Source organism: Hemicordylus capensis, chromosome 2, assembly GCF_027244095.1.
Source record: "Hemicordylus capensis ecotype Gifberg chromosome 2, rHemCap1.1.pri, whole genome shotgun sequence".
Classification (NCBI taxonomy): Eukaryota; Metazoa; Chordata; class Lepidosauria; order Squamata; family Cordylidae; genus Hemicordylus; species Hemicordylus capensis.
Genome location: NC_069658.1, coordinates 82,456 through 108,780, shown reverse-complemented (window position 1 = coordinate 108,780; position 26,325 = coordinate 82,456). Strand labels below are relative to the sequence as shown.

The following is a 26,325-nucleotide window of genomic DNA, read 5'->3' as shown; positions in this document are numbered from 1 at the left end:
CAGCCAGCCCACTCCCATCATACAACCAGAAAGAGGGACCAGCATCATCCCCAGATGGAGCGCTATCTTCTCTCAGGTTTCCTTCAAATGAAGTGACTGAAATCGCGTTGTCAGATTCCGGGGCCTCAGGCAGGGAGTTATCAACCCGTTCCGGAACCAACCCTGTACTTGTTATCTCCTCTAGTTCCTCTGTTAGAAGTCTCACCATTGCCATCTGAAGGCCGTACTTATTTTCCACAGTGGTGAGCTCATCTTTCTCACTACTCATCTGGGCTAGAATACTGTCCAATTTTGTTACATTGGTGTTGACCTCTCCTTTACGCTCGCTTTCCGGACCCTTTGATTGAATGGCTTCACATACTTTCGCCTTCTCAGCCAACAAAAATTTCAAATGGTCTCTAATCGCAATGCACATGGACCACAGCTCATCCATGTGATCCTTTTCTAGGAGTAGCTGATCTTCCAAACAGTGTTTCCTCTCGGGTGTAATTACTCTTTCGGTGGTGCAAAGCATTGGAGAAACTGCTGTGGTCCCCTCCATTGAGTTGGGTGTCAGTCCATTGTTTTTCATCCGTTTTCTGGGTGTTCATTGCATCTTACTTGAAACCACCGCTCATGACGCAGCTGCCATCACAGACTCCAAAGCCTGTTCACATTGTGTATCCGGGACCTCCCCATCTGGCGTCTCTGTCGCCGCTCCCAATGCTTCAAATCTGTTGTGTTGAGGTAAGTTAGGTCTTCTACCTCCCACACGTTCAAATCTGACAGGTGGGACACCATCCCCATTTCTCTCCTGCTCGGGCCGCCAGCCTCTTCTCGTAATTACTCTATTCCACATCGATTTGGGTCCATTTTCCTCTCCCTCGAGACCTGCTCCCATTTCGATATTATCCTCCTGGGGGACCTGATGCCCATCTCTCACCCCAGCTGTCCCTTCCCAAGGTCTCCTTCTTTGCTGTTGTCTGGACCCTTGCTCTTCTCTTCCCTCCTCCTGCCTTTGCGCCCTCTTTTCCCCCTGATTCAGCCACTTTTGCTGCCTTCTCAGCCCTTTCTGTGTTTGTCTTGTTATAGTGGGCCTCAGTGCACCAGAAGTACGTGTGACCCCACTCTAGGCAGAGGTTACATCTAATACTCTTCTTATAGCTCATCAAACTGTGTCCCCTCACACCACATTTTGAACAGAGTGAGGTGGTACATTCCCTGCGGATATGGTCGTATGCTCCACAGTGGTAACAAGCAGGGGTTGCCCACTATACTGTAGACTTGCCCACTATACTGCAGACTTGCCCGATCGGCTCCAAGGAAAAAGTACTCAGGCAGGTGTATAATGCTCCCATTGAGAGGATCTGTGCACAGAGCTACTACGCACCTGTATTCCCCCGTCCAAATCCCATATGTGTCCTTTCACGCCTGCGGCCCCATTAGAATATTGTCATGACATCCCAGCCATTGGGCTACGTTCTCTGCTGGAATAGTAGTCGTCCTAACAGTGATAGTCAAAACCCTTGTATCAGACTTAAACGGGTACAGGATGAAAACCTGAAAGTAAGTTTGGGTGCAGAACATCCACCTTCTTACAGTTTGTCCAGAAATTGTGATAAGCAGCTTGTGTCTGCAGACAGACGTCTGTTTCATTAGAGCCTGCCTGATGGATGATGCCTCGCAACTTCGCACACGGGAAATCCATCGCATCATGAATTAGCGTCCGAATCACATAGTCCCTGGTACACTTCTGAGGATCTATACCCAAGTAGCGGAACCTGATCACGAACCTCTTTTTTGGGTCTTCCTCTTCAAATACAGCATTCGGTACAGCTGCCACCACCCCTGCAGTAGATTTTCCTTGTTTCAGACCAATAGGTCTCCAGCCCTTATTCAGATTAGCCACGGTGGCGTATGACCTTGTCGTCCCAGAGGTAGCTGCGGGTGTGGTAGGTTGGACTCCTCCAGTTCCCTCCGATGAAGTCCCAGCTTCTGCTTGTCCTCTTACTGTCTGTGAAGCTTCCCGTGCAACCTTATTCAACACTGTGCTTGTTCCCATTGCTGCGTCTGCAGTTGCTGTAGTCGGTTTAGCCAGTGATTTAGGCTTCGCCCCCCAGCTGCTCAAAAGGAGCGGGTGCATTCAATGTATTATAGCAATATAGCAATAGCACTTACATTTATATACCGCTCTATAGCCAGAGCTCTCTAAGCGGTTTACAATGATTTAGCATATTGCCCCCCAACATTCTGGGTACTCATTTTACCGACCTTGGAAGGATGGAAGGCTGAGTCAACCTTGAGCCCCTGGTCAGGATCGAACTTGCAACCTTCTGGTTACAGGGCAGCAGTTTTACCACTGCACCACCAGGGGCTCTTATTATTATTATTATTATTATTATTAATAATTCGATTTCTATACCGCCCTTCCAAAAATGGCACAGGGCAGTTTACAAAAAGAGATAACAAACAAATAAGATGGCTCCCTGTCCCCAAAGGGCTCACATTCTAAAAAGAAACATAAGACATACACCAGCAACAGTCACTGGAAGTACTGTGCTGGGGGTGGATAGGGCCAGTTACTCTCCCCCTGCTAAATAAAGAGAATCACCACGGTAAAAGGTGCCTCAATGGTGCCGACAATCGTGTAGCTGACTTCCGGTCTTCATCCATGTGCAAGGGGGAGTTGGATGCAAGTGTCTTTCTGCTCCTACAGATTGGTCAAGTCATGGTCGTTTTGTTGTTACAAGATTGGATGTTTCTATTCCGTCCTCTTCTTCAGTCGAGGGGAGCATAGGCCCCGGTTGGTTGAGTTGTTTAAGAAAGGATGTTGCAGTAGTCACCCCTCCCTGAACCTCTTGTCTGCTTAGAGGTTTCCCCCTTTTTTTTGTCCCCTTCTTTAGGTGTGAGTCTTAGCGACCAGAGAGCTTATGAAGCCTTCTGGGTGCGGACGAAAGTGGCGGATTATAGTCACCCCCACCTTTTGGAGGGCTTCCGTTAATTCCCCTCCATCGGGAGGATACGAGGGTTTTGATTGTCGTGTGGAGGACCACTAGTATTCCGGCGCAAGATGTCGAAACGCGTTTGAGTCGAGATGCGTAAGTGTTGTTCACCCCACAGAAAGTGCGGGATGAGAAGGGGTATTGGACAGGAGAGTATCACACGATGGTGCGCATCCGTAGGGATGCTTTCATCGTAGGGCCAGTGGGGGCTCCCCCGTGGACATAGTCCGTTGGGGGGGCCCTTGCCCTTCCCCAAAAATGCTCTCCCTCTTTTCTAAAGAGAAATCTCAACTTTTTACTCGAAAAAACGCCCAACTATTTCTATAGAGATAACTGGAGCTTCTCAAGGACATTGTAACAATCACCCCCCTCTTCTGAACAACTTTCTTTGGATTCCCACCACTAGGCTGTACTACCTCTTGTCCTTCGATGTCACCAAACAGCATCCTGGCACTTGCTTCTGGTCTTCCAGGTCTCCACGGGTCCCAAACGCCTCAGGTCTCCAATCGGGACTCCTAAACATTCTTCCCTGGGCTCTCCTTATCACCTGAGCAGCCCCCCTTCTCTTGCAGTCAAGGCTATCGACCTTAGTCTAGGCCTTGTTCCCTCTGCCCTGATATTTTTCAGAGCAAACTCAATCCTCGGGGTGCAACACAAGAACCTCCATCCCTTCCATCTCGCTGGCTCTCTAGACACAGCCAAGGGGGGGGGGGAATTCCAGCCCCTTCCTCCTCTTAGAAGCCCTTCAAAGAATAAAAAAGTGCTCCCCACACATTTCCCTGAGTTCATTCTGCAGTGTTAGGGCATGAAAACATGGGCTCGAGACTCCTTGGAGTACAGGCAAGGGTCTCCACCTCTACTACCTGCCTTCCCACTGCCAATCCCACTCCGTCCACACGTTTGGGGTGTGCACCCAATACCCAGCTGAGGTGACAGCTGTTCCAAAAGCCCATTTCCCACCTGCAAAAAACACTCCCAATGGGTGTACTAAGGATTTATTCACCTCCTTACCACAGCTTTTTAGGGCCGTGTGGGGAAAGATTACAAAATACAATAATAACATTCAACAGTTTTCTCAGTCAAATTCCATTCTTCTACTCCATAATCCTTCATCTTCTCCTGCATCTCTCTTCCAGTTCCAGCAACTCGACATCTTCTCTTCTTCCTCCGAATCTCCTGAAAAAGAAGATCCTACCGTTCTCCTCCCCTAACCGAGGCCATCCTGGTCCGACACCGGCGTCCCTCGCCGTGCCCAGCATCCCCCCCCCAGCCCCTCCGAGAGATTATTTATTTGCCCTCAGGGTTTTATCAAAGAGGGATGCCGAGGACCATCAGTCCACCAGGCCGCTCCCGATGCCCCGGATTTGGAGGATGGGGGTTACAGGCCACCTACTATCCCAATTCTCTCTTCTCCTTCGTCTACCCATCTTTCTATACCATCAAATACTCTGACTCATGCGCCTAAAACTTCTCCTGCTGAATGTACAAAAGAATACGCTTATCTCTGCCTACCCCTTCTACGGTCCGCCTGTCACAGGAACGTCTCGATCCTCCTCAGAAGGCTCCAACTCTAAGGAGATTGAGGAAGATGGCGAGGGTGAGAGTGTGACCGAAGGGTCAGGAGACGGTGTTTCCAAAGGCACAAACTCTAACGGAAAACGAACTACTTGCGATTGCCTTTGCTCAGCCAGAATCTTCTGCAAGGCCAAATATGCCTGCCTGTGACTCCCCACAGACGAAATCGAGGTTCCTTCTGCCCCCTCCGACTCATTCGCCGGAGGTGCAGTGTTTACAGCTGTGGCTGAAGTGCCAGGAAGAGTTTTGCCGGGGTCCTGGACCACCGAAGGGTCCAGGTCCTCACGGCCTACCTGTGCACCTTGGGCCTCCGTTTGTCCATCTGGGGGCTCTTTTTCCTTACTGATAGTAACTTCACTAACTGATCCCTCCCCTTCCTTCCCTTGAGCAAGAAATGATGTTCCTTCTACTACTACTTCCATCATTGCTGGTGCTAACTCCAAACCTGCCTCAGTGTGCCTTCCGGCTTCCATGGGCACCTCTGGATGCTCGGAGCCTTGGTGCAGAGCGCCCTGGGCGAGTAGTGAGTGTGGATCAGGCGCCTTTGACCCCTTCAAACACTTCGCTTTCAAAACTGTTGCAGGCCATTGCTGCTCCTTCTCCTGCTGCTGTTCTGTGCAACCCTTAATGGTGCTCAGAATTTTAAGACGAGTTTCCTCATGCGTCTTTACCATGTGTTCTGCCACCTCTTTGTGTTTACGACTCACCTGGATCTGTGCATGTAAAGAGCATTGTTGCACCTGTAAATGTGCTTCCCGCTTGCGAAGTGACTTCACTACATGCTTATTCTCAGCAAATTCTATCTCTGTCAAGAGCTCTTCCCTCTGTATTTCCAGACTGGCCGAGGTGTTGACCAGTTTGGAATATTGAGACCTCAAACACATCCACTTAGCTTCCCAATGCTGGAGCTCCTTCTCCAACTGTGTGACCCTATGCAACCTCATTTCCACTGAATCCGTGGCACAACCATCAAGCCCCCACTTCAAGCACCGGTTAAGGCCGTGTTGTCTCCTCTGACGCCTCTTCTTACGATGCTGTATCCTTCGCTCATCTGCTGTGTCTGTATTCGTTGTGTCCGAGTTATCTGAGCTGATATCTGTCTCATTCAGATTGATATCAGACTCACATCCCTCCTGACAAGCTCCTTGTTCACCCAATTCTGCCTCCGGCTGCTGCTGCAGCTGTGATGGCAGCGGGCGTGGCGACAAGATCTCGGGACCAAGGTCCTCTGACCGCGCCAATGTAGCAAATGGATTTGCATCTCGACACTGTTCTAAATGCCTCAATTCTTCCACTCGATCCATCTCTACAACCATCTGCACATCATCCACTGCTGTGACCAGATCAGCATCTGAAGGGGCTCCTGAACTACCAATCACTTTCACCTTCCTCTTCCTTTTCCTAGAATCTTGAACTATCCAGTCCTGCTGCATCTGCTCATCCTTCTCCACCACCTCCTCCTCCTCCCTTCTAGGAACCTCTGTCATCTCTGTTTCGCCTACATCTCTTCCCTCTGCTACTGCAACTACTACTGCTGTTGCTGCTGCTGCACCCGTGGTGGCCTGTGACCCCTCCCTGTCAGGAGTACTAGTCCTATAGGTCCCTCTGGTGCGCTGCTGTGTACTTTCAGCTTGTCTCCAAGACCTACGTGCTACCTGGTTCCAGTTATAGAAAGCCTCATCACATTGCCTATAAACATGACCCTCTTCCATACACAAGTTGCAACGAGCAGTGTTCTTACAATGGTTTGCCACATGACCTGTAACTCCACAGTGTGAAAAAGGGATTCCCTGACAGGAAGCCTTGAAATGTTCATAACTACCACACTGGTAGCAAGCCGGCGGTTGACCACTATAACGGGTGGTTGCTCTCTCTGCTCCCAAGAAAATGTACTTAGGAACATGTTCAAGCTCACCCGTGGTGTGGTTCCTGTGCAAGCGAATCATAGTGCGGTACTCCCCCATCCAATAACCCTTTTCATCCCTAACTTTCTGTGGCTTCATGAGCACATCTGCATGCCTCTCAAGACGCATCTGCACATCTTGCGCTGGTATGCTTGTACCTTTCCAAGCAATCACCAGCACCCTAGTATCCTCCTGATGGAGGGGGATCAACTGAAAGCCCTCCAAGAGGTCGGGCCGACAGTAGTCCATAACCTTAGTTTTTGCCCCAAAGGCTTCATAAGCCCATTGACTCCTAAGCCTAACGTCCACTTCTGGTGAACCTGGCTGTTGAACTATGCCCATCACCTCCTGAGGGGGGAAGCGAAGTGTTTCTTCCACCCACTGATCCCTCACATACTCTCGGAGGAAGGGAATGTGGCTGGGCGCTTTAGGAGTATAGCGGAAGTGAATGATCCTTTGAACATCTTCCTTACGCTCCGCTCGCCTCCTGCACCTCCCTCTCCCCTCCCTCTTGCGTGCTCCACGCGAGGTTCAACCACTTCCATCCCTACGCATTTGTCCTGTGCTCCCTTCTCCTACACACATATCCTGCTCACTCTCCGAGCGCTCACTCGGCTCCGACCCATAATGACTGGTTGCACTGCTACTACTGCTGGCATCACTGTCATCGGAGTGGTCTGGACCGACGTCGCTCGAGAGAGGATATTGCAGCCACACTTGTGCATCTTGGAGGTCTCGGACCTCTTCCAGGGTAGCCAAGCGCCCTCCTCCCTGATAGACACCCGTCTGTGCAGCATAGAAATTCGCCCTCTGGCGGGCCCTTTTCATCTGCGCACTCTCAGTGAGACGGGGCCTGCGAGGGTGGGGCGAACCCTTCCCACATCCACCTGCTCCAAGTCCTCTTCTTCCTCCATTTGCCCTTCTCCTTCCTCCTGCACCTCCTCCCGCTCCTGAATCGCTTGTCTCCAGATCCACTGATCCAAAGCATTGTTACCCAGATCGAGTGGATAGCCTTCAGGGCTCCACAATGGAGGCTGAGGAGTCGGCACCACTCTCCTACTGGGTGTCGAAGCATCGAGGCCCATTGGTCTCATCTGCACTTACACCGTGGACACTCTGCCCACCTCTTGTGGGCGTTCCTGGTCCGCCCCCAGCTGACTGCCGTCCCTTACACGGCCACAAACCTGTGTGTACGTCTGTGTCCGTGGGACGGCCTGAGCCGCTTGTGTTGAGCGAAATACTCAGGCCGCTTCCCCTGCCGCCGTCACAGCCCCCGCAGTGGGGGCTAAATCTGGAGCCAAGCCCACTAAAGACGTGCCGGTGGTGGAGAGATCTCGCACACTTCCCGGAGCCTGCAGGCGCGCCTGCAGCCTAGCTGCCGTCGCCGCCTGGATCTCCCGCTGTTGACTTATCGCCTCTTCATAGCGTACTTCTGCCTGCGGACCATGTAGCCAAGAACCCCCCTCCAACAGCGGGGCATCTGTCTCCCTCCCACTGCCTCTCAACTCCAACGGACTCTGTAACAACCCCAAGGGTTGCTTAGGGGGAACTCCTACAACATTACTCATCTCCTGCGGTCTTAATACGGACGAGGGGGAGGGGGGGAGGCAAAAATTCCCTCTCAACTCCTTGACCATCCTCAGTCCTCACCGAGGAGACTTCCATGGGCTCAGATGGCCTCACGGTGTCTAAACCAATCTGCAATGAACCCTGGGACTGCTGTTCTTGCGGCTGCTGTCGCTGGTCCGGGGTGGGCCTCTCTTTTTTACGGGGGGGCGTTGCGGGAGTGGCGGGCGCTCCTTCGGCCGCGCTCCCTGCTGCTCTATGGACTCCACACTCAACTGTCCCTCCACCGGAGGTTCAACTACGATCGCAGTTTGAAGAGGGGGTGGGGGGATTTGCTGCTGCAGCTGCGGCTGCTGTTGCTGCTGCTTTTATTGAGCGGCCCGCGCATCCTCCGCCTCCCTCATCCTTGCCGCCTGTAAAGCGACTTCTCGCTCAACACCCTGTCTTTGGCGACTCCTCTCTTGCTTCCGTCCTCTTCCCAGTTCCTCCTCTCGCTCCCTCACTACCCACCCTTGTTCCTCCTGAACCGCGGTACAGACCTCCATCTGTCTCGCGGGGGGCTCAGGCGACGAAGGAAAAATGGGAGAGGGGGGATTCATCTCGGGGCACAACTGTCCCGGAGGCCCACCCTGCTCTGACTGTAATTGTGCCTGATACTCCTCCTCCTCCTCCTCCTGCCAAAAGCCATGACGCACACGCAGGAACCCCTGCTGCGCCCGTAACCAGTCCACCCAGTACTCTGCTGTCCAATACTCCTGTATGGGGACTCCCACTTCCACCGGCTCAGCCGTTACCGGGGCCGGCAGGGGGTGCCTCTTCGGCCCTCCCTTCCCATAAAGTTCCAATTTTTCCTCCAACTACACTCCAATTGTCAAAAAAGGTCTGCCAAGTGTCCCTCATCAGCCAGCCAGAGCTGCATGAACACGTCTCTGGCCCGCAGATGGGTATCCTGCTGACTCTCCCGATCCACACTCTCTTCCTGTGGGTGCTCCTCAATCTCCACCGCCCCTGATCCTCTCCTCCGCGCCGCCACCCCTTCAGTCATCAACCGCTGAGTGATGTTCAGCATGGAGACCACTGCTCTACTCACCGGGTGCTGTGCGGCATTGTAATGACCCAACAAGAACCTGAAAATAATCCGACCATCCTGCTCCAATCTAGCCCACAATTCCCTATGTGCCTTCTTGCTCCATGTTTCTCCCGAGGAGAACAAGCAAGGGACTGCTACCCGTTCCAACACATAGGCCCATATCTTCAATGGGTCCAGATGCAGGAAGGGTTGCGTACATATGAGAAGACAGGAGGGGCTTAGCTCTGATGCTGGATGGACGTGTTTCCCTGAGCTCCTCCACTTCTCATCTGTAATTGTAATTGTTATTTTTCTCTTTTTTAGTCCCTATTTTTATACTGTTTATCTTATTTTCTTTTAAATACTTTTTAATACCTTTTAACCCTTGGACAGAGGTTTTAATTATTCTCCCCCTCCCCTTGCCATTTGTGTTTCACTGCTCAAATCTCTCTTACTGCTCAAATCTCTCATCCACTATGACGAGGAAGAAGAGAGCTCGCCTCAGTCCTGCAGCTGCAAATGTGGAGGAGGAACGCCGTCCTAAACAATCTCGGATGGATGATTTTTTACTCACTAAAGTAAGTGCCTCCCATATACCAGCTTCGTTGAATAGATTCAGCCCATTTTAGTCTTTAATTGACCCAGATGCAGAGCCTAATGAGAGGACTGCTACGGCTTCTCGTCAGACTGATATAGCTCAAGCTTCACAAGACTTTGGAAATCTAAATGCCACCCTTTCTCAGTTTTGTAATCTTACTGCAAATACCCTTAAACTTATGCTGCAAAATCTGCATTCTCTTGAAAAGAAACTGGACTCTTTATCTTTGTTTTGTAAACAAAAACCTTCCAGACAAAGTAGTTCCCCTAAAAAATGCAATTGTGCTTTTACATCTAGTGCTCCTCCCATGCAAATGGGGGCAAGAGAACCTGTATTTGTTTCTCCTCAGAAACGTATTAGCAAGTCTTGTTATGTTTTGCAATCAAATTGTATTACGCTCCTGATTCCTAGAACTCCCATAAACTACTCTAAATGGCATCACAAGGAAGCCATACTTTGTTCTTTGAGACTTTTAACGCACTCTTTCATTTCATATCAGGATATAGCCCATTACAATTATCTTCCTGATTTTAATTCTTATCAAAGGATTATGATCACATTCAAATCTGCAAGGTTTCCTTCGATGTTGCTTCACTCAAACCGGCTATTGGCCAGATATGGCATTAGAACTCAAAGATGTTTTGTTGATCTCCAGCCAACGCCTCTCTATGTACAGAAGACCAAAGAAAGAGCACAAAAGACCAATTTATGTCATGCAAGATTATGCCCATATCTCGGTGCAGTTTACAGCCTGAATCTTGCAAATGATTCCCTCATCATTACTGACTCTCAAGGACATTCCACTCCCTTTGAGTCTTTACAGCTGGCTGAACTTAAACAAGGAAGGCAAGAGCTGCTCATCTGTCCAGTTACAGCTGCAACTAATTCTTTTAGACCTAATGACTCTCCTGATCTCATTGATATGATCTCCTCTGAATTACATGAGAATTCTTTACCATTGCCAGAGACAGTGGATAATTTGGCTCTGCTGGGAAACAACACAGAAAAAAATGCCTTGGCTTCAATCCCTGTTTCAACTTGGACAACTAACGACCTCTCTATTCATTCTGAGCCGTACTCATCCAGCATCTCACAACCTTCTCATGTCTCTAAATTTAGTTCGGAGCTACTGAAGCTGATTGATATACACTCTTTAGATGCTGTACCAGGTACAAGAAAGGGTAGGCCAAAGGGGGGTTTGGCTATTCTCACTTCTACCATGCTCAGGGGTAAAGTGTCCCTAACTGGGCAGTTGGATTCGCTAGCCCTTGCCATTCTTATTACCCTGAAAACGTTTAATATAATAGTGATTTCTGTTTATGTACCACCAGTTGGTTCCTGTACAAACATAGATGAGATATGGCATAAATTAGAGGCCTTTATAGCCTCTATTCGATCAGCCTTTCTGGGGACTTCTGTGATAATGGCTGGTGACTTTAATGCTCGTTTGGGTCTTGATAACGACACTCTTTGTAATAAATTCCATTACCATCCTGTTGATATCCCTATTCCATCGCCCTTGCTTACAAGGTACTCTAAGGACCTTAGGTCTAATACCCGTGGTTTCCGTCTCCTGTCCCTATGCCACAAGCAGAGGCGTAACGATAGGGGGGGATGGGGGGGCACGTGCCCCGGGCGCCATCTTTCCCGGTCACGTGGGGGGCGCCGCCATGACCCCCGCCAATCCCCAAAATTTAATTTATTTATTTTTTTTTAAAAAAAATTAACAATAATGCTGGCCTGGGCTTGGCGGCGGGCGCCAGTAGTTTGAACTTAGACAAGCGACACAAGAGAGGCCCTCTTGCCAGCCAGTCTTGCGTCACGCACGCACACGCAACTCGGCCGGCATGCCGAGTCGCGCTGCGCATGCGTGCGCGACAACATCCCGTCCGTCCTCCCAGCTCGGCTCACCGGCCTTCTGCACGTGGCGCGGTCGCCGAGCAAGCGAGCGAGGAGAGCGTTGCTGGGGCTGGGGGCGCCTGCAGGCAGGACTGGAGCTGGAGGACAAGTGGACAACACATGGATTCAACGGTGCATGGCGGGATTCGGGAAACAGACCTCGAGAGACGAGAGTCTCTCTTCATAATTTAAAGCGGCGTGCCGTGGTCAGCAACTTAAGGTGTGTGTACTTTTTAGGACGCAGCAGTGCGCTGCAAACCGCCTTGGGTTCTGGTTTGTGGCTGTGGGTTCTGCGTTCCAACTTCTGGTGTGTGGGTTCTGGATTCCCCGCCCTAAGGCAAGCCTCAATCACTTCCCAGGCAGGGCGACCTCTTGGTTCCCCGTGTGGCGGGATGATTCCCACCCCAGATCTCCCCCACCCTTGCCTGCCTCTGCCTGAGCCCTCTTTTTGCCACTTGCGGACCCAGAGCTATTGAGATGAAAAGTGAGTGACTCTGCAAACATGCGCGCCGTGGGGCGGGATTCGCCGCTGCAGAACAAAACCGCCCGCCCGATAGCCAAGGTGGTTGCTTGCGTCTTTTTGCTGCTGGGTTGATCTTAGGACTGGGAGGTGTTTTGGGGCGATATCCAGCTCCCAGTCGCAAAGTGGCTTCATCAGGCTGGGTGCCGGAAAACCAGCCGGCCCCCTAATGAAGCTTGTCTTCCCCCCTCCTCCTGGGAACTGGCGTGAGCTGCGTGAGCTGCGTCTTCCTTTTCCAGCAGCTTCCTCGGCGCTCTTCCCTCACCCTCAGGCTCCCCTCCCGGTCATCTCTCTGATTATTTCGTGCTCTCGGGGAAACTTTGAGGTCATGTGCACATGTGAGGGAGTTTAAGCTAATTAACTAACGATTTAGGGGGGGAAAGGAAAAGAGAAAAGAACAGAAAAAAGCTAGAGCAGGTAGGAGGACCCGAGGAGGAAAGATGTAAACTAATCTCCAAAAGTAAACAAGAACAGCTCAGCAGTCTGTGATCAACCCAGTTCCCTTCCCCTTCCTCTTTTTATTAAGTGTTTTTTGCTTGCATTTCTGGTGGCAGCTGGCATGGAGATTTTCCATAACCTTTAGAGGACTTGCATGGCCAGACCAGTTTGTATTCTACAGTCTTTGCATGAGGCTGTTACCATACTAGCATAGCATATCTGCTCTTAGTGCTCACTTTCAGTTCAATCCTTTTTTTTCCGTTTGGAAGGAAGGTGAGATTTCATTTGTGACTTATACCTCAGCATCAATTCTGTGGTGATACAATCTCAATGAAGCAAACAAATCTGAACCAAAGAAAACTTTATGGGAACTGCAGATGTTACCAATGTCACTAACTGGCTGTTTCACTCCTATTTCATTATTCACAGTCATCACTGAAACCAAGTTTGTGTCTGGTTGTATTGCATTTTTTAAGTCCTGTAAATCTATAATCCCATTTTACTTTACAGACAAGTATGTGACTCGAAAACCCTCAGCTTCCAGAACATGACATGAATCTAGCACACATTTGTGTTCAGTTTGTGTTGTAATTGTGTGTTTCTTTCTGGATTTCATATTTTGCAGCTTTGGAGTACATAATACTTACAAAAAGAAATCAGTGTAAACCTAACCAACCACCAAACAACTGCCAAGTAGTTGCATTTAGGACAGGGTGTCAGATTTTTTTTTAACAATTGCAGTATCAGAGTTGGAATATGTAGTATCATACTACATACATACATACATAGGTTTTTCCTCACAACAACCCTGTGAAGTTGGCTTGTATCTCAAACATCAGAATTATGATGCAATGATGATACATACTACATAATACTTAGGTTTTTTCTCACAACAACCTTGTGAAGTTGGCTTGTGAAGTACAAGCCAACTTCACAGGGTTGTTGTGAGGAAAAAACACATGTGTGTCAGTCAGATGTATGTTGGGGGGTGGCGGGGGGCGCGACAGGGGGGGGCAATTTCAGTGCTTGCCCCGGGCGCCGTTTTCCCTAGTTACGCTTCTGGCCACAAGGAGGATCTTCATCTCCTTAATGGCTCCGTTATAACAGATTTTCCCGCTGAATTTTCCCATTGGACTGGTTCCAACCCCTCCTTGATTGATTACATGGCTATTTCACGTAATTTGGCTTCGCGAGTCAGCTCTTTTCGGGTGGTTCCTCGCCTGGAAAGTGATCATTCTCCCCTTGAGCTATGCTTATGGTCGACTGACTCAATCCATTTGGTGGATGGACAGCTGTCCCATTTAGAATTGGAGCAAGGGCCCCTCAGAGCAAAATGGACAGAAGAATGTGCTTTTCGTTTCTCTGCAATACTGAATTCAGACAAAGCTAGTGGTTTGCGAGAGGTGATATTAGCCCCACGTACTATTCAGGAGAGGGATTCCACTCTCGCTCATTATCATGATATTTTGGCTCTTCTACTTCCTGTGCTAGTTAAATCTCGTTCTCATTCTAGTAATAACCTCAAGGCTCCGTCTAAGCCATGGTTCGACCTTGATTGTCTGAATGCAAAAAGGGATTTGGTAAGGGCCTTTAAAAGCCATGTTGCTGATCCCTCGTTAACCTCTAAGCAGGTGATCTCAAAAAAAAAGATCAGAATATAAACAGCTAATTAGAGATAAGAAATTTAAAGCTGCCAGAGAAAACTGGGCCAAATTAATTGAGGCGGCTAGATCAAAGAATCAAGTTATCTTCTGGAGGCTGATCTCACCCATAATGGGCAAAGCTTTTTCCTCCCCCTCTTATTGTATCTCAGCTGCTGCTTGGGAAGAGCATTTTCGATCCCTCTATCAAAGGGTTAGCGGGATGGATGTTAATATCATCAATGAATTAAATAATACTATGATTCCCAGTTGGGACCCTGTATTGTGCTCCGAAGTCGAAAGCCTTATTAAATCTTTTCCTAGAGGCAAGGCCCCGGGAAGCGACTTTATTACTATTGATGCGCTTCGGTCTAATCTTGATTGGTGGGTACCCCTGCTCGCTTCTCTCTTTTCTTACATCGACTCCACGGCTAATATCACCTGTGATTGGGGTGTAGCCATTATTATATTCATTTATAAAAAGGGCAATAGGGATGATCCTAAAAATTACCGCCCAATCAGCCTTCTAAACGTGATTAGTAAGATCTATGCTAAACACCTATTTTGTAAATTGGAGGATTGGATTGAGCCAAATAATGTTCTGGCCCTGGAGCAGGCTGGCTTTCGGGCGGGCCGGTCCACCCTGGAGCATGCCCTCACTCTACAATTCTTATCTGAAAAATATTCCATTAAGCCAGCTTCCGGACTTTATGTCGCCTTTATTGACCTTAAATCTGCATTCGATCTTATATCCCGTGAAAGGCTTTGGCGCAAACTGTGGGATCTTTCAATAGACAGAAGGTTGTTATTATTGATTTCTTCCTTGTATGAAGGCGCCTTTCTGAAAGTGCGCTGTAATGCACTGGGGTCCCTTTCGAATGCGATACCTACATACAGGGGCGTGAGGCAGGGTTGCATTTTAGCTCCCTTATTATTTAATCTATATATTAACTCGGTTGTCTCTTTTGTATCTACATCTTCCACGCATCCTCCCAAAATAGCAAATAAGCATGTATCCATTCTTTTATATGCAGATGATATAGCAATCATGTCCCAAACCCCAATTGGTTTGAGACGTGCTTTAGGCCTCCTTTCAAAATTTTGTTCCCAAGAGTCCATTGAGATAAATTATGAAAAAACTAAAGTCCTAGTCTTTGCAAAACGACCTAGGCAATATTGTTGGTCCATCAATGGTCATACGATTGCACAGGTCAACTCCTTCAAATACCTAGGAGTGGTTTTTCATTCATCAGGCTCACGCAATGCCCACCTCAAATCCACATTGTTGACGGCACAGTTAACTACGAACCTTATTACATCTTTTCATTTCTCGAGGGGGGCTTCTTATATTCCCGCTGCAGTTAAACTATTTGTATCTAAAGTCCACTCTCAAGTGCTGTACGGAGCCCAAATAGGACCTGTTAGCAACTTTACGGCTTTAGAAGCCCTGCAGTCTAAATTTCTGAGATCTATATTGTTAGTCCCCCGATGCGTGCCTAATGTTGCGCTAAGACGAGAGGTGGGTATGATTAGGGTTAGGGTTATATAGGAATATATATATCGGTTATATAATATATAGGAAACTTGTTATTGGAGGAATATCATATTATTCTGGTTAAAATTTGTCTTCTCTTGTGTAGGATTGGCCCCCCCTTATTAAGACTGATTGTTTCCGATTTAAGTGGAAGACCCAAATTGTTGACAAATTGGCTCACTATGGTTTCTCTCAGGATGAGATTATAAAATTGGGATATGATCGAGCCAGGATTGAGATCAAACAACGTATCATGGACATGGAACTGCAGGAAGAAGTTGCTTCCTTGCCTAAGAATATCTTTCTGGGGGATCAAATGTTTAACATTAAACCAGCTAGCTATTTAAGTCTAATTACCATTCCCAAATTTAGACGTGCTTTGACGCTCGCCTGTCTTAATGCGCTTCCATCTGCTGTTATGGAGGGAAGATGTAAAGGTACCCCTTTCTCTGCTCGACTTTGCCCTTGCGGGTCTGGTCAAGTGGAGACAAGTGCGCATGCCATTTTATACTGTAATTTCTATAGGGACGCCCGCTTAAGATCAGTGTCCCCTTTGCTGCAACGTTTTCCTGGGCATTTGGATGACTTCCATTTGAAGTATTTACTGTCCAGTCTTGATGACGACCTAATTAGCAAAATGGCAAGGTACTGTTATATCATTTGCAACATCCACTTAGGTTTCCAATAATGTTCTGCTTTCTTTTTTCTGTGATTCCTGTTTTATGATTGTAATGGAGGGTGCTCTGCTCTCTTTGGCTTTCAGTAAGATCTATCTGGAGTTCACCACAACTGTCTTAATTTTAACCTGTCAGTATTGTGTTACAATCTGTCTGTTTTGTTATGCTGAGTTTCAGTGGTGAAGATGAATGTTTTGCCTAAAATGTTATTTCTCTTTCAGACTATTCCCATAATTAATACTTTAACTTGTTTTAAGCAATGGCAGAAGGATATAACTAAGTTTGTTTGGCAGGGGAAAAGACCAAGAATAAATTTTAAGAACTTAACAGATGCAAAGGAAAGAGGGGGTCTTACCTTGCCAGACTTAAGGTTGTACTTTGATGCTGTTTGTTTGACATGGTTAAAAGAATGGATAACATTGAGAAACCCTAGAATTCTTGATCTGGAGGGATTTGACAGAAGGTTTGGATGGCATGCTTATCTATGGTATGAAAAAAGTAAAATACATAAAGATTTCTTGAACCATTATGTAAGAAGGAGTTTAATGAGGGTATGGTTAAAATATAAAAACTGGTTAGAACCAAAAACTCTGTTGTGGATATCTCTGATTGAAGCTATATCACGTAAAGAAGTGAACATGCAGATGTGTTGGGGTACTTACAGGGATTTGTTACACTTTCATGGAAAGGATTGTAAATTAAAAAGCTTAACTGAAATACAAAATTTGGTTAGAGATTGGTTTCAGTATTATCAGTTAAATGAGATTTATAAGAAAGATTTTAAAGTTGGATTTGAGGATCAGATTTCGAATTTTGAGAAGGAATTATGTCAAGATGATGAAAAAATAGTTTCTAAAATGTATAAACTGTTACTTTTGGAGGAGACAAGAGAGGAAGTGGTCAAAACAACTATGATAAAGTGGGCTGAAGATGTGGGACATAATATAGAAATGGCAGCCTGGGAAACGTTATGGAAAAATGATTTAAAATTTACTGCTTGTTATGCTTTGAAGGAAAAATATTATAAAATGATGTACAGATGGTATTTGACACCAAAAAAAACTGGCATTAATGTATAAAAATGTTTCAAACAAATGTTGGAAGTGTGGGCATTCTGAAGGTACCTTTTTTCATATGTGGTGGACCTGTGGGAGGGCTAAAGCCTATTGGGACATGATATATAATGAATTAAAGAAAATATTTAAAATGACATTTCCTAAGAAGCCAGAATCCTTCCTGCTGGGAATAACACAAGGAGTAATTTCTACAAATAACTTAACATTCTTCATGTATGCTTCTACGGCGGCTAGAATAATATATGCACAGAAATGGAAGAGTAATGAACAGCCTTCAAAAGAAGATTGGTTGATAAAAATTTTGGAATACGCAGAGATGGCAAAACTTACAACACTGATAAGAGATCAAAGCTTAGAAGGTTTCAAAGAAGATTGGAAACCGTTTTTGTTGTACTTAAAGAATTATTTTCCTACTATGGATCTTACAGCAGGATTTGAAATTTTTAAAAAATGCAGGTTGGGTAGATTAATGGCTTTTTAAATTTTTATTTTAAGGGTTTAAATTTGTGTTTTGTACTAATACTATAGCAAGGGTAAACTGTATAGTTGTTGTTTCACGAAGAGAGGTGCGCGGGAAGTTCATTTGTGTCTATTATGATTGTTATGGATATTATTGTTAAAAATTAATAAAAATTGAATTTGAAAAAAAAAAGAAGAAGAAGAATATAGCCGGCACGACCTTCCACTTTCTCATCAGCGTGGGAAGATCTTCCAGATAGTCCAGAAGAGCGGCTCTGATAGTTGAGGTCACGTTTCCAACAAAATTACCTCTTCCCCACCACGCATTGCCCCAAACGGATCTACGCCAGTCTGACGCGAAGAGGGAAGTCCACAGTCTCTGCAGAACCCCTCCTTTATCGTTAACAGTGAACCGGGCCCAAGTGCCAAAATTATAGGAAACGAATCTCGCCAGGAACAAGGGCTGCAGCGCCGGCTATGCCAAGCCGCCCATCTCCACCTGTCGGTAAGCCTCCGCCCTGGGTAACGGGAAGTACTTAGCCTTCCACAATAGTCCAGAGACTTGTCCTGTTACCCTCCTCACGAGATCTGCGGGAGGAGGATAAATGACTGCGAGATTGGACACTATGGGGATCAGGTACGTTCTCACGTTCACTGCCCATTGATACATGTTCAGATTCCAGAGGGCGACCTTTTCTTTCACTTTGTCTTCCCACGCCGCCCAATTCTTAGCCCAGACATGTCTTTTAAGGCCAAACTCTATTCCCAGGATAGAGATCGTGTCCTCCCATTCTCTCGTTGCAATCTTCTTCCCATGTCGTGGTGCCCCTTTCATCAAGACGGTCAGACGCAGGAGACGTTGCCGTTCGTGATCCACGCTGATGAAGACGCTCTTGCTCGTGTTCAGTTCGGATCCGAAGACTCTCCCATATTCAGTAAAGGGTTCCACTGCTACACTGACTTCTTCTTCACTCAACAGCAAGAGCGTGACATCATCAGCGTGCGCCATGAACTTCGCCATCTGATCGGCTTGTCCTCGTTCTACCTCACCCTGCAACATCACAGAATTGGTGGACGCATCAGGAAGCACTGCGTTCGAGGCGGCACCTGAGGCGTACTTTTCTGGTGTGGCTCTAAATACCCTAACCCTAACCCTAACCCTCCCTGGATCCGGACCAGGATGGGATCTAGGCCGAAGACATAAAGCAGAGGACTTAGGGGACAACCCTGCCGCACCCCCGACCGAAGGGCAATCAGGAGGCCTCTCCATCCATTTACTTGCGGCGTCGGCGTAGCTTTGGCATATAACATCTGGATCCAACACAAAAACGGGGAAGGAATGCCTTTCGCTCTCAGCACATGCCATAAAAAATCATGATAGACCCTATCGAAGGCCTTAACTTGATCGATAAGCAGTAAGTGACCTTTCCAACTTTTTCTCTGCAGAGATCGAAAACATTCCCTTAACAGACAGAGGGAGTCCATCATTTTGCACCCAGGCACCGCGCTCGTCTGAAAGCCGTGGATCAATTTATGCGCTATGAGTGCCAATCTGTCATTAAGAACTTTAGCTAAGATCCTATAGTCCACATTAGTTAATGTGATGGGCCTCCAGTTTTCAGGCAGAGTGGTATCACCTTTCTTCGGGGAAAATAACAGGAGCCCATCCCCGAAGGACTGGCCCAGGCAACCAGTTCCATACAGAAGTTGAATAACTTCACCAAAGCTGGGATCAATAGTTCTGCAAAATCTTTGTAAAAGCTCCACGGCAGCCCATCCGGGCCCGGGGCTGACGTTCCCTTGCCTTTGGAAATAATTTTTTGCAACTCATCCGGAGTTACTGGTTGTAACAAAGCCGCTTGTTCTCTCCTGTCAAAGAGTGGGCTGTTCCCGAACCCCCTGCATTGCAAAGACTTTCCAGGTAAGCCTTGATATCATTTTCCGGAATGTCCTTTCTTGCATATAATTTTTCATAAAAGTCAGTCATGATCTGCAACATGTCATTGGGATCCACTTTCAAGCGATCTCCTTCCTTCATTCTCAATCTGTCATGTCCCCTAGCTCTGACAGCGAGGAAGAAAGGGAAGCTGTCGGCATTCCAGCCGAGTCTGGAATGTCTGAAGGGCAGAGCCCGACTGCAGTGGAAGTAGCTGACGGTTCCGAACAGACTCAACAGCCTGAACCAGCAGAAAATGTCAGCGACCAATCGGGGGATGATTTAGGCATTGGAGCTCCACCGACGCCACGGCAACGCAGGTGTTTCAAACGCAGGTCACAACTGGAGGCGGTGCGGAGGAGCAAGCGTCTGTTATCGAAGGCTGACAAGCCGTAAATCCTGACACCTGGGAGCTTTTGACTGGCTCCATAAATTGGAGCCTCTGACTCCCACTCATTGCTGAGTTCCAACAATTGTCATTCACCCACAGCAAGCAGCCGAGCCGTGTACTTCGCTGGCCTTGGGCCAGACCTTGACACAATCCTTGAAAGTACAGGTGAGATCTAGGTATCCTGTTTTTAGCCCAATCCTCTTTTACATTTATAGGGCCCCTCGCCCAATAGGTCTTGTTACTTAATCGTTGTTGACGCAAATCATTCTGGAAGCGCTTAATTGTTTCTAGACAACTCCCATGCAGATTCGCATCAAAAGCCTCTCCTTTGTTCATTGAATCTGTTATCTGCAATTAACGGGCTATGGCATTTTGGTAATCTCTAATTTCTTCCTGTATGCCCGTTGCGTGGATATCCGCATCCTATAGTGAATCCTCTTTTTAAGCCTTTCCCATCCCCCTAGCACATCTCCATCCTCATTCAGAAATAGGTTAATTTGTAAATTCAACTCTAACAGGATATTTTTAAAGAAACAATTGCTTAACTGTTTCTGGTGTAGCCGCCACAATGGCCTCCCACGCGGTATTACATGTCCATAATTACAAACGAACCCCACCAACACGTGGTCGGGCCATGGGGTTAACGTCAGTCTACATCCATATACCTGGAAAGAGGCAGGTGCTCAGGGTCTGTCCAAGCGACTGACCGTCTTTGGGTGAAAGTAGGTAAATTTTGTTCCCAAATTGAAACTTTCTGATAAGTAGACTCAAAAATTAACTTATGTGAAACTGGGGGAAAATTTAACAAATTTGGAACTTCAAGGGCTTTATCATGCAGCCCCAGTGTTTCAGATAGAAAGCATTGCAGGTCGTTTTCCTCCACCGTCAGGGGCAAACTAGGGAGGGGGATTGGCCGCCCATGCGTGAAATGTCTCCTATCGTCTGGCTATGCTCTATTGTTAAAATCGCCAACCACGATAACGTAACGTTTGGTGTTTGTAGCATCTCTAAGTCTGGCCCAGAGGGACTTCCTCTGGGCAACCTTAACGGGGACATAAATTGCCCACAGACGAAAGGAGAGATTTGACGCATGAGCGTTGGAGCCAAAGCCCCGGGCACTAGTAAAGGTGAAATCGACATACATTAAGCAGCCCTGTACTATCTCTACCACGGTTTCGACTCTCAAATAAGAACATAAGAACAGCCCTGCTGGATCAGGCTCAAGGCCCATCTAGTCCAGCATCCTGTTTCGCACAGTGGCCCACCAGATGCCGCTGGAAGCCACAGGCAGGAGTTGAGGGCGTGCCCGCTCTCCTGCCATTGCTCCCCTGCAACTGGTACTCAGAGGCACACCCTTGAGGCTGGAGGTGGCCCACAGCCCTCCGACTAGTAGCCATTGATAGACCTCTCCTCCATGAAGTCATCCAAACCCCTCTTAAAGCCATCCAGGTTGTTGGCCGTCACCACATCCTGTGGCAGAGAGTTCCACAAGTGGATCACGTGTTGTGTGAAAAAGTACTTCCGTTTGTTGGTCCTAGACCTCCTGGCAATCAGTTTCATGGGATGACCCCTGGTTCTAGTGTTGTGTGAAAGGGAAAAGAATCTCTCTCTCTCCACTTTCTCCACGCCATGCATGATTTTATAGACCTCTATCATGTCTCCCCGCAGTCGTCTTTTTTCTAAACTAAAAAGCCCCAGGTGTTGTAGTCTTGCCTCGTAAGGAAGGTGCTCTAGGCCCCTGATCGTCTTGGGCCGATCCTTAAAAAGGACGGCTAGCCCAGCATTCCCGCTACCCTCATATGACCAAAAGGATGGACCCATGGTCCATTGCCTCTGGGCCGCCCATCGGTGACTCTCGTTCTCAAAGTGTGTTTGCTGTAACACACACACATGATAATTTAAATAAGACAGAAAATGAAGGATTTCACGTCGCCTGGAAGCCATGCATAAGCCATGGACGTTCCAGTTTAATAAATTAAATGGGATAGCCATAAGAAGATAATGTATATAAAAAATTATATATATAAATATGAACTCGATAAAACATACTCTATTATAGCTGAATAAATCAATAGGTCGGAAGTAATGAGAACAAATAGTCACAGAAAGAGGTAGCAATATAAGTGGACGAATTAAAGGCAAATAACAAAACCCACTTTTAAACAAGAGTCACCGGTGTGAGCCCGTCGGCATACAGTAAAAAGATCAGTAGCTAGGATCATAGGAATATTATTATCAATTCAAAATACAGAAACATAGTCAATATACCAAAACAGCACTTTGGGGCACACATGCTATCTTCCACCATCCGTCCCTCCACCCCTCGGGGTAAGGTCATACTCTCTACCCCTCTCCCATCTATGCCGACAGGGAGTGTAGCCTTACTACAAGAGCCATTGGCCTCGGCCTCAGGTAGGGGGAGGGATATCGGAGCGGGGTCAGGTGGGTGGGTTTCCTTGGGCAGAGGTGGGACAGAAAAGACAGGGTTTGGGGAAGGGGAAGAGGAAGAGTGGTCGACACTAGACTCTACTACCCGAATAAAATCCTGGGCTTGTTCCAGTGGATATTCATTTTCCACCTGTTCCTCCCAGTTCGGGTTTATACCAACTTCCTGCGTACTTTTAACTGAAGCATTAAACATATCCGATACTACTGACACCCCTATTGCACTGATTTCCCCAGGGTTAGGGTTAGGGTTAGGTTCTGCAATAGGTTCACACAATAGGTTCTGCTGAAAGACCTATTACAGGAATTTCTTTTTCTATGGCCTTCTCTATTGGTACATTCCCTTCACTTTCTACTAACATAGCAACATTTGTAACGCCGCTATCTAATTGTTTTTCACCTAAAACATTTCGTAGACCCTCGCTATCCTCTACCAGGTTTGCCACGATGCTCAGCTGGCGACAGTACTTGGCATCGATAGCTCTAAACTCTGCTGCCTCTTCCCTAATCTCTTTCAACAAGTTGTCCAGTTTTTCTACCTCGGGGCTCTTGCCTTCATTCACCTTCTCAGAAAGACCCTTAGACTGTATTTCATCACAGAGCTTTTGTTTCTCACCTTCTAAATAGGCAAGTCTGTCCTTATGATAATTACGCACACCCCAATATTCACCCTGTCTATCCCTCTCCACTACAAGCTGATCCTCCACCGTCCTTAAAACTTCCTGTACACTCCAATCCCCTAGCGCCTGTCATCCACTTGCCGGGCGGGCCCAGTGAAGGATCTCCTGGCAACATTTTAGGTTTTGAGTCCGCACGTGACTTGTTCTTCACCTGTTTCTTATTCTTCCTTTGTTCCTTAGGTGGCGAGAGTTTCATCAGACCCGTAGGCGCGGGTTCCTCAGTGGTATCTCCTCGCATACAGACTCTTGCATATTATTTAAGACATCAAATCTATTCAATCTAGTGATGTCATTCACAAGAGCCCTTGACTGGCCCCCTTGATTGTAAACCATAAGCATATCCTGTTTCCCACCCCCCACCACCCGAGTACTTTTTACTCCCGATTTTCCAGGATGGTACTTGTATCCAAGTTGACCCCCTTGGGTCAGCCATGTCGCTCCTTTCTCCACTTGGGTCTGGCTGGTCAGCAAGTAGTGTCGAAGTCGCTTCCATTGCCCTCTCAACGCTTGACTCTCTACTTAGTCTCTTTTGTCTTTCCTGCTGCCTTTCTTGTCTTTGCTCTTGACGTTGTGCTCTCATCTTGCCCGACTCCGCGACCTTCGCTGCCTTGGCCGCACGTTCCTGGTTGGTTTTGTTATAATGGGCTTCGGGGCACCAAAAGTAGGTGTGACCAAACCCCAAACATAAATTACACCTAATGCTCCTATGACAGTTTACCATGCTGTGTCCACGTACCCCACATTTGGAGCAGAGTGAGGTGTGACCATTTCTCCTTAAGTGGTCATATGCTCCACAATGATAACAGGCGGGCAGTTGCCCACTATATCTAAGACTGGCTCTGTCCGATCTGAGGAAAAAATACTTAGGGAGGTGTTGCACTGTTCCCGTCTGGGGATCTGAATGGAGAGACACTATACATCTGTACTCACCTGTCCAGAAACCATACTGGTCCTTCCGTTTGTGAGGTCCCATCAGAACCGCCACATGCCTCTCCAGCCAGATGGACACGTCTTCTGCAAGCACCACTGTTGTCCTAAAGGTAATTGTCAACACTCTTGTATCAGCTTTGAACAGGGGAACAAGCTGGAACCCTGTCAAAAGATTAGGAAATAATTTATCAACAATTCTACAGTTGGACCAAAACCTGTGGTAGGCCACTTGATGTCTCAAGCATACATCTATTTCATTGAACGCATCGAGCTGGATGACAGCCCTCAGCCACAGAATAGGAAAGTCCATGGCCTCCATAATCACTTTTTTGATGACATAATCCCTGGTTGCTTTATTTTCATCACCCCTGACATATCGCTTCCTAATAACTAAGCGCTTTTTGGGGTCCTCGTCTTCTGAAATAGCATCTGGTATTGCAGCCATAGCCTCGTCTTCTATCTCAAATTGTGCCTGCAGATCAAACCGTCCATCACCTGGTGTCCCTGACGTACTCTTCCCTCTCCATGCTGTGCTGAGACGTTTACTTTTGTTGGGATCAGCCACTGAGGCAAAAGAGCGAGTGATTACCGTCTCTTCCGCGGCGGTAGTTGACTTATCCTGTAGGGCGGACTTCATTGATGTTGGACCCTTCTCCAGATGTTGCATCTCAACCAGATCGGAAGCGGAGGGCGGCACCCCCACATCCTCCCTTCTTTTTGAAGAAGTCTTAGCAGATGCTGAGAAAGTTGCTGAAGTTGTTAAAGTCGTCCTAGGCCTTGCGCCTTCCTTCACATACTGACTCATTGAGTGACAGCAATCGGCAGGTCGCACCGAAGAGTTGCTTGTGTTCCTCGCGGGCCTCCAGGAACAGCAGCTTCCTGCCCTCGAGGAGGTGCTGCAGGCTCGCCCGCCACTCAGCCCTGCGTAGCCACTGGGGCTGCAGCCTCCAGGCGAAGGTGCCCTCTTGCTGGAAGTGAGCCCCCTTCCCAGTGGCCCACTGTTCCCCTCTCCTCCCGAGCCCACAGCCCTCCGTGCCCGCCTGCCCCGTTCCACTCGGTGCTTCTCTTGCCCTCCCTCCTCTCCTCCTGGCTGCTGCTGCTGTCGCTGTTGTGTGCTCTCCACATGTGGGGGTGCACGTGAACTCGGGGCCCACTCTCGGCCACCCCACAGGTGCACCGCCACCTGCATCATGGCGTGCAGGGAGTGAGGCGACCGCCTGAGCCCCTGGGGGGGGTCTCGACTCGACTCGCCTCGCCTCCACCCCTCCCTCCCCCGGCCCCCCTCAGGGGGTGCAGCCACTATCCTCCAACTCTACCTGTACCACTTCCGGCCGGCCGTGATTGGACATCCGCCTCCGTCCACTACCCCTCCGGCTGCCACGGGCGCATCTTGCTTTCCGGAGCCACGGTGCGGGGTGCTCTGAGCCAACAGCAGTTCCCGGACCACTTCCTCCGCCCAACTCGCACCGCCCAGAGGCTGTGCGTGCTCCTGACCCTCCAGACCCGCGTGTCCTCTTGATGAAGGGGGATCAGCTGAAACTCCTCCATGAGGTCGGGCCTGCAATAATCTACCACTTTCGTCCATGCCCAGAAAGCATCATAGGCCTTTTGGCCTTTGAGACTCACATCTACTTCTGCTGAGCCGGGCTGCTGGATAATGCCCGCCACTTTCTTGGGAGCAAAGCGAAGTGCCTCTTCCACCCATTGATCCCACACATATTCCCTCAGGAAAGGCAGGCGACTGGGCACCTTGGGGGTGTAACAGAAGCGGATCAGCTGCTTGGCATCCTCCTTCCGCTCTGCCCGCCTCCTGCGCCTCCTTTTCTGCTCACCAATGTGCTCCCGATGTTGCGCCCTGCTCCTTCTCTTCCTGTCTCTGCACCCCTCATGGTCTTCTGCCCCACTGCTCTCCTCCCCATCCTCCGCCTCCATCTCGCTCCCTGAGCCCATGCCTTCCCTCTCAGAACTTTCACTGCCCGAATCTGGTCCACTGCTGCTGCTGCTGCT

At 48.2% G+C, this 26,325-nt stretch overlaps 1 protein-coding gene across 2 annotated transcripts in view; it reads right to left on the bottom strand.

Moving 5' to 3' along the window:
- LOC128342473 (uncharacterized) overlaps positions 1–25,510 on the bottom strand; it is a 36,427-nt gene extending 10,917 nt beyond the window's left edge. The window contains exons 1-2 of one of the 2 annotated variants that reach the window (XM_053289780.1): positions 24,319–25,510; positions 3,967–4,157 (exon numbers count right to left, since the gene is read on the bottom strand). In XM_053289780.1, coding sequence (XP_053145755.1) covers positions 4,057–4,157; positions 24,319–25,510 — 1,293 coding nt within the window. In that variant the 3' untranslated portion in view covers positions 3,967–4,056. Of the gene's footprint in view, positions 1–3,966; positions 4,158–24,318 lie in introns of those variants that run through there. The other variant, XR_008314996.1, reaches the window with a different exon arrangement.
- Between the last annotated feature and the right edge of the window lie 815 nt (positions 25,511–26,325).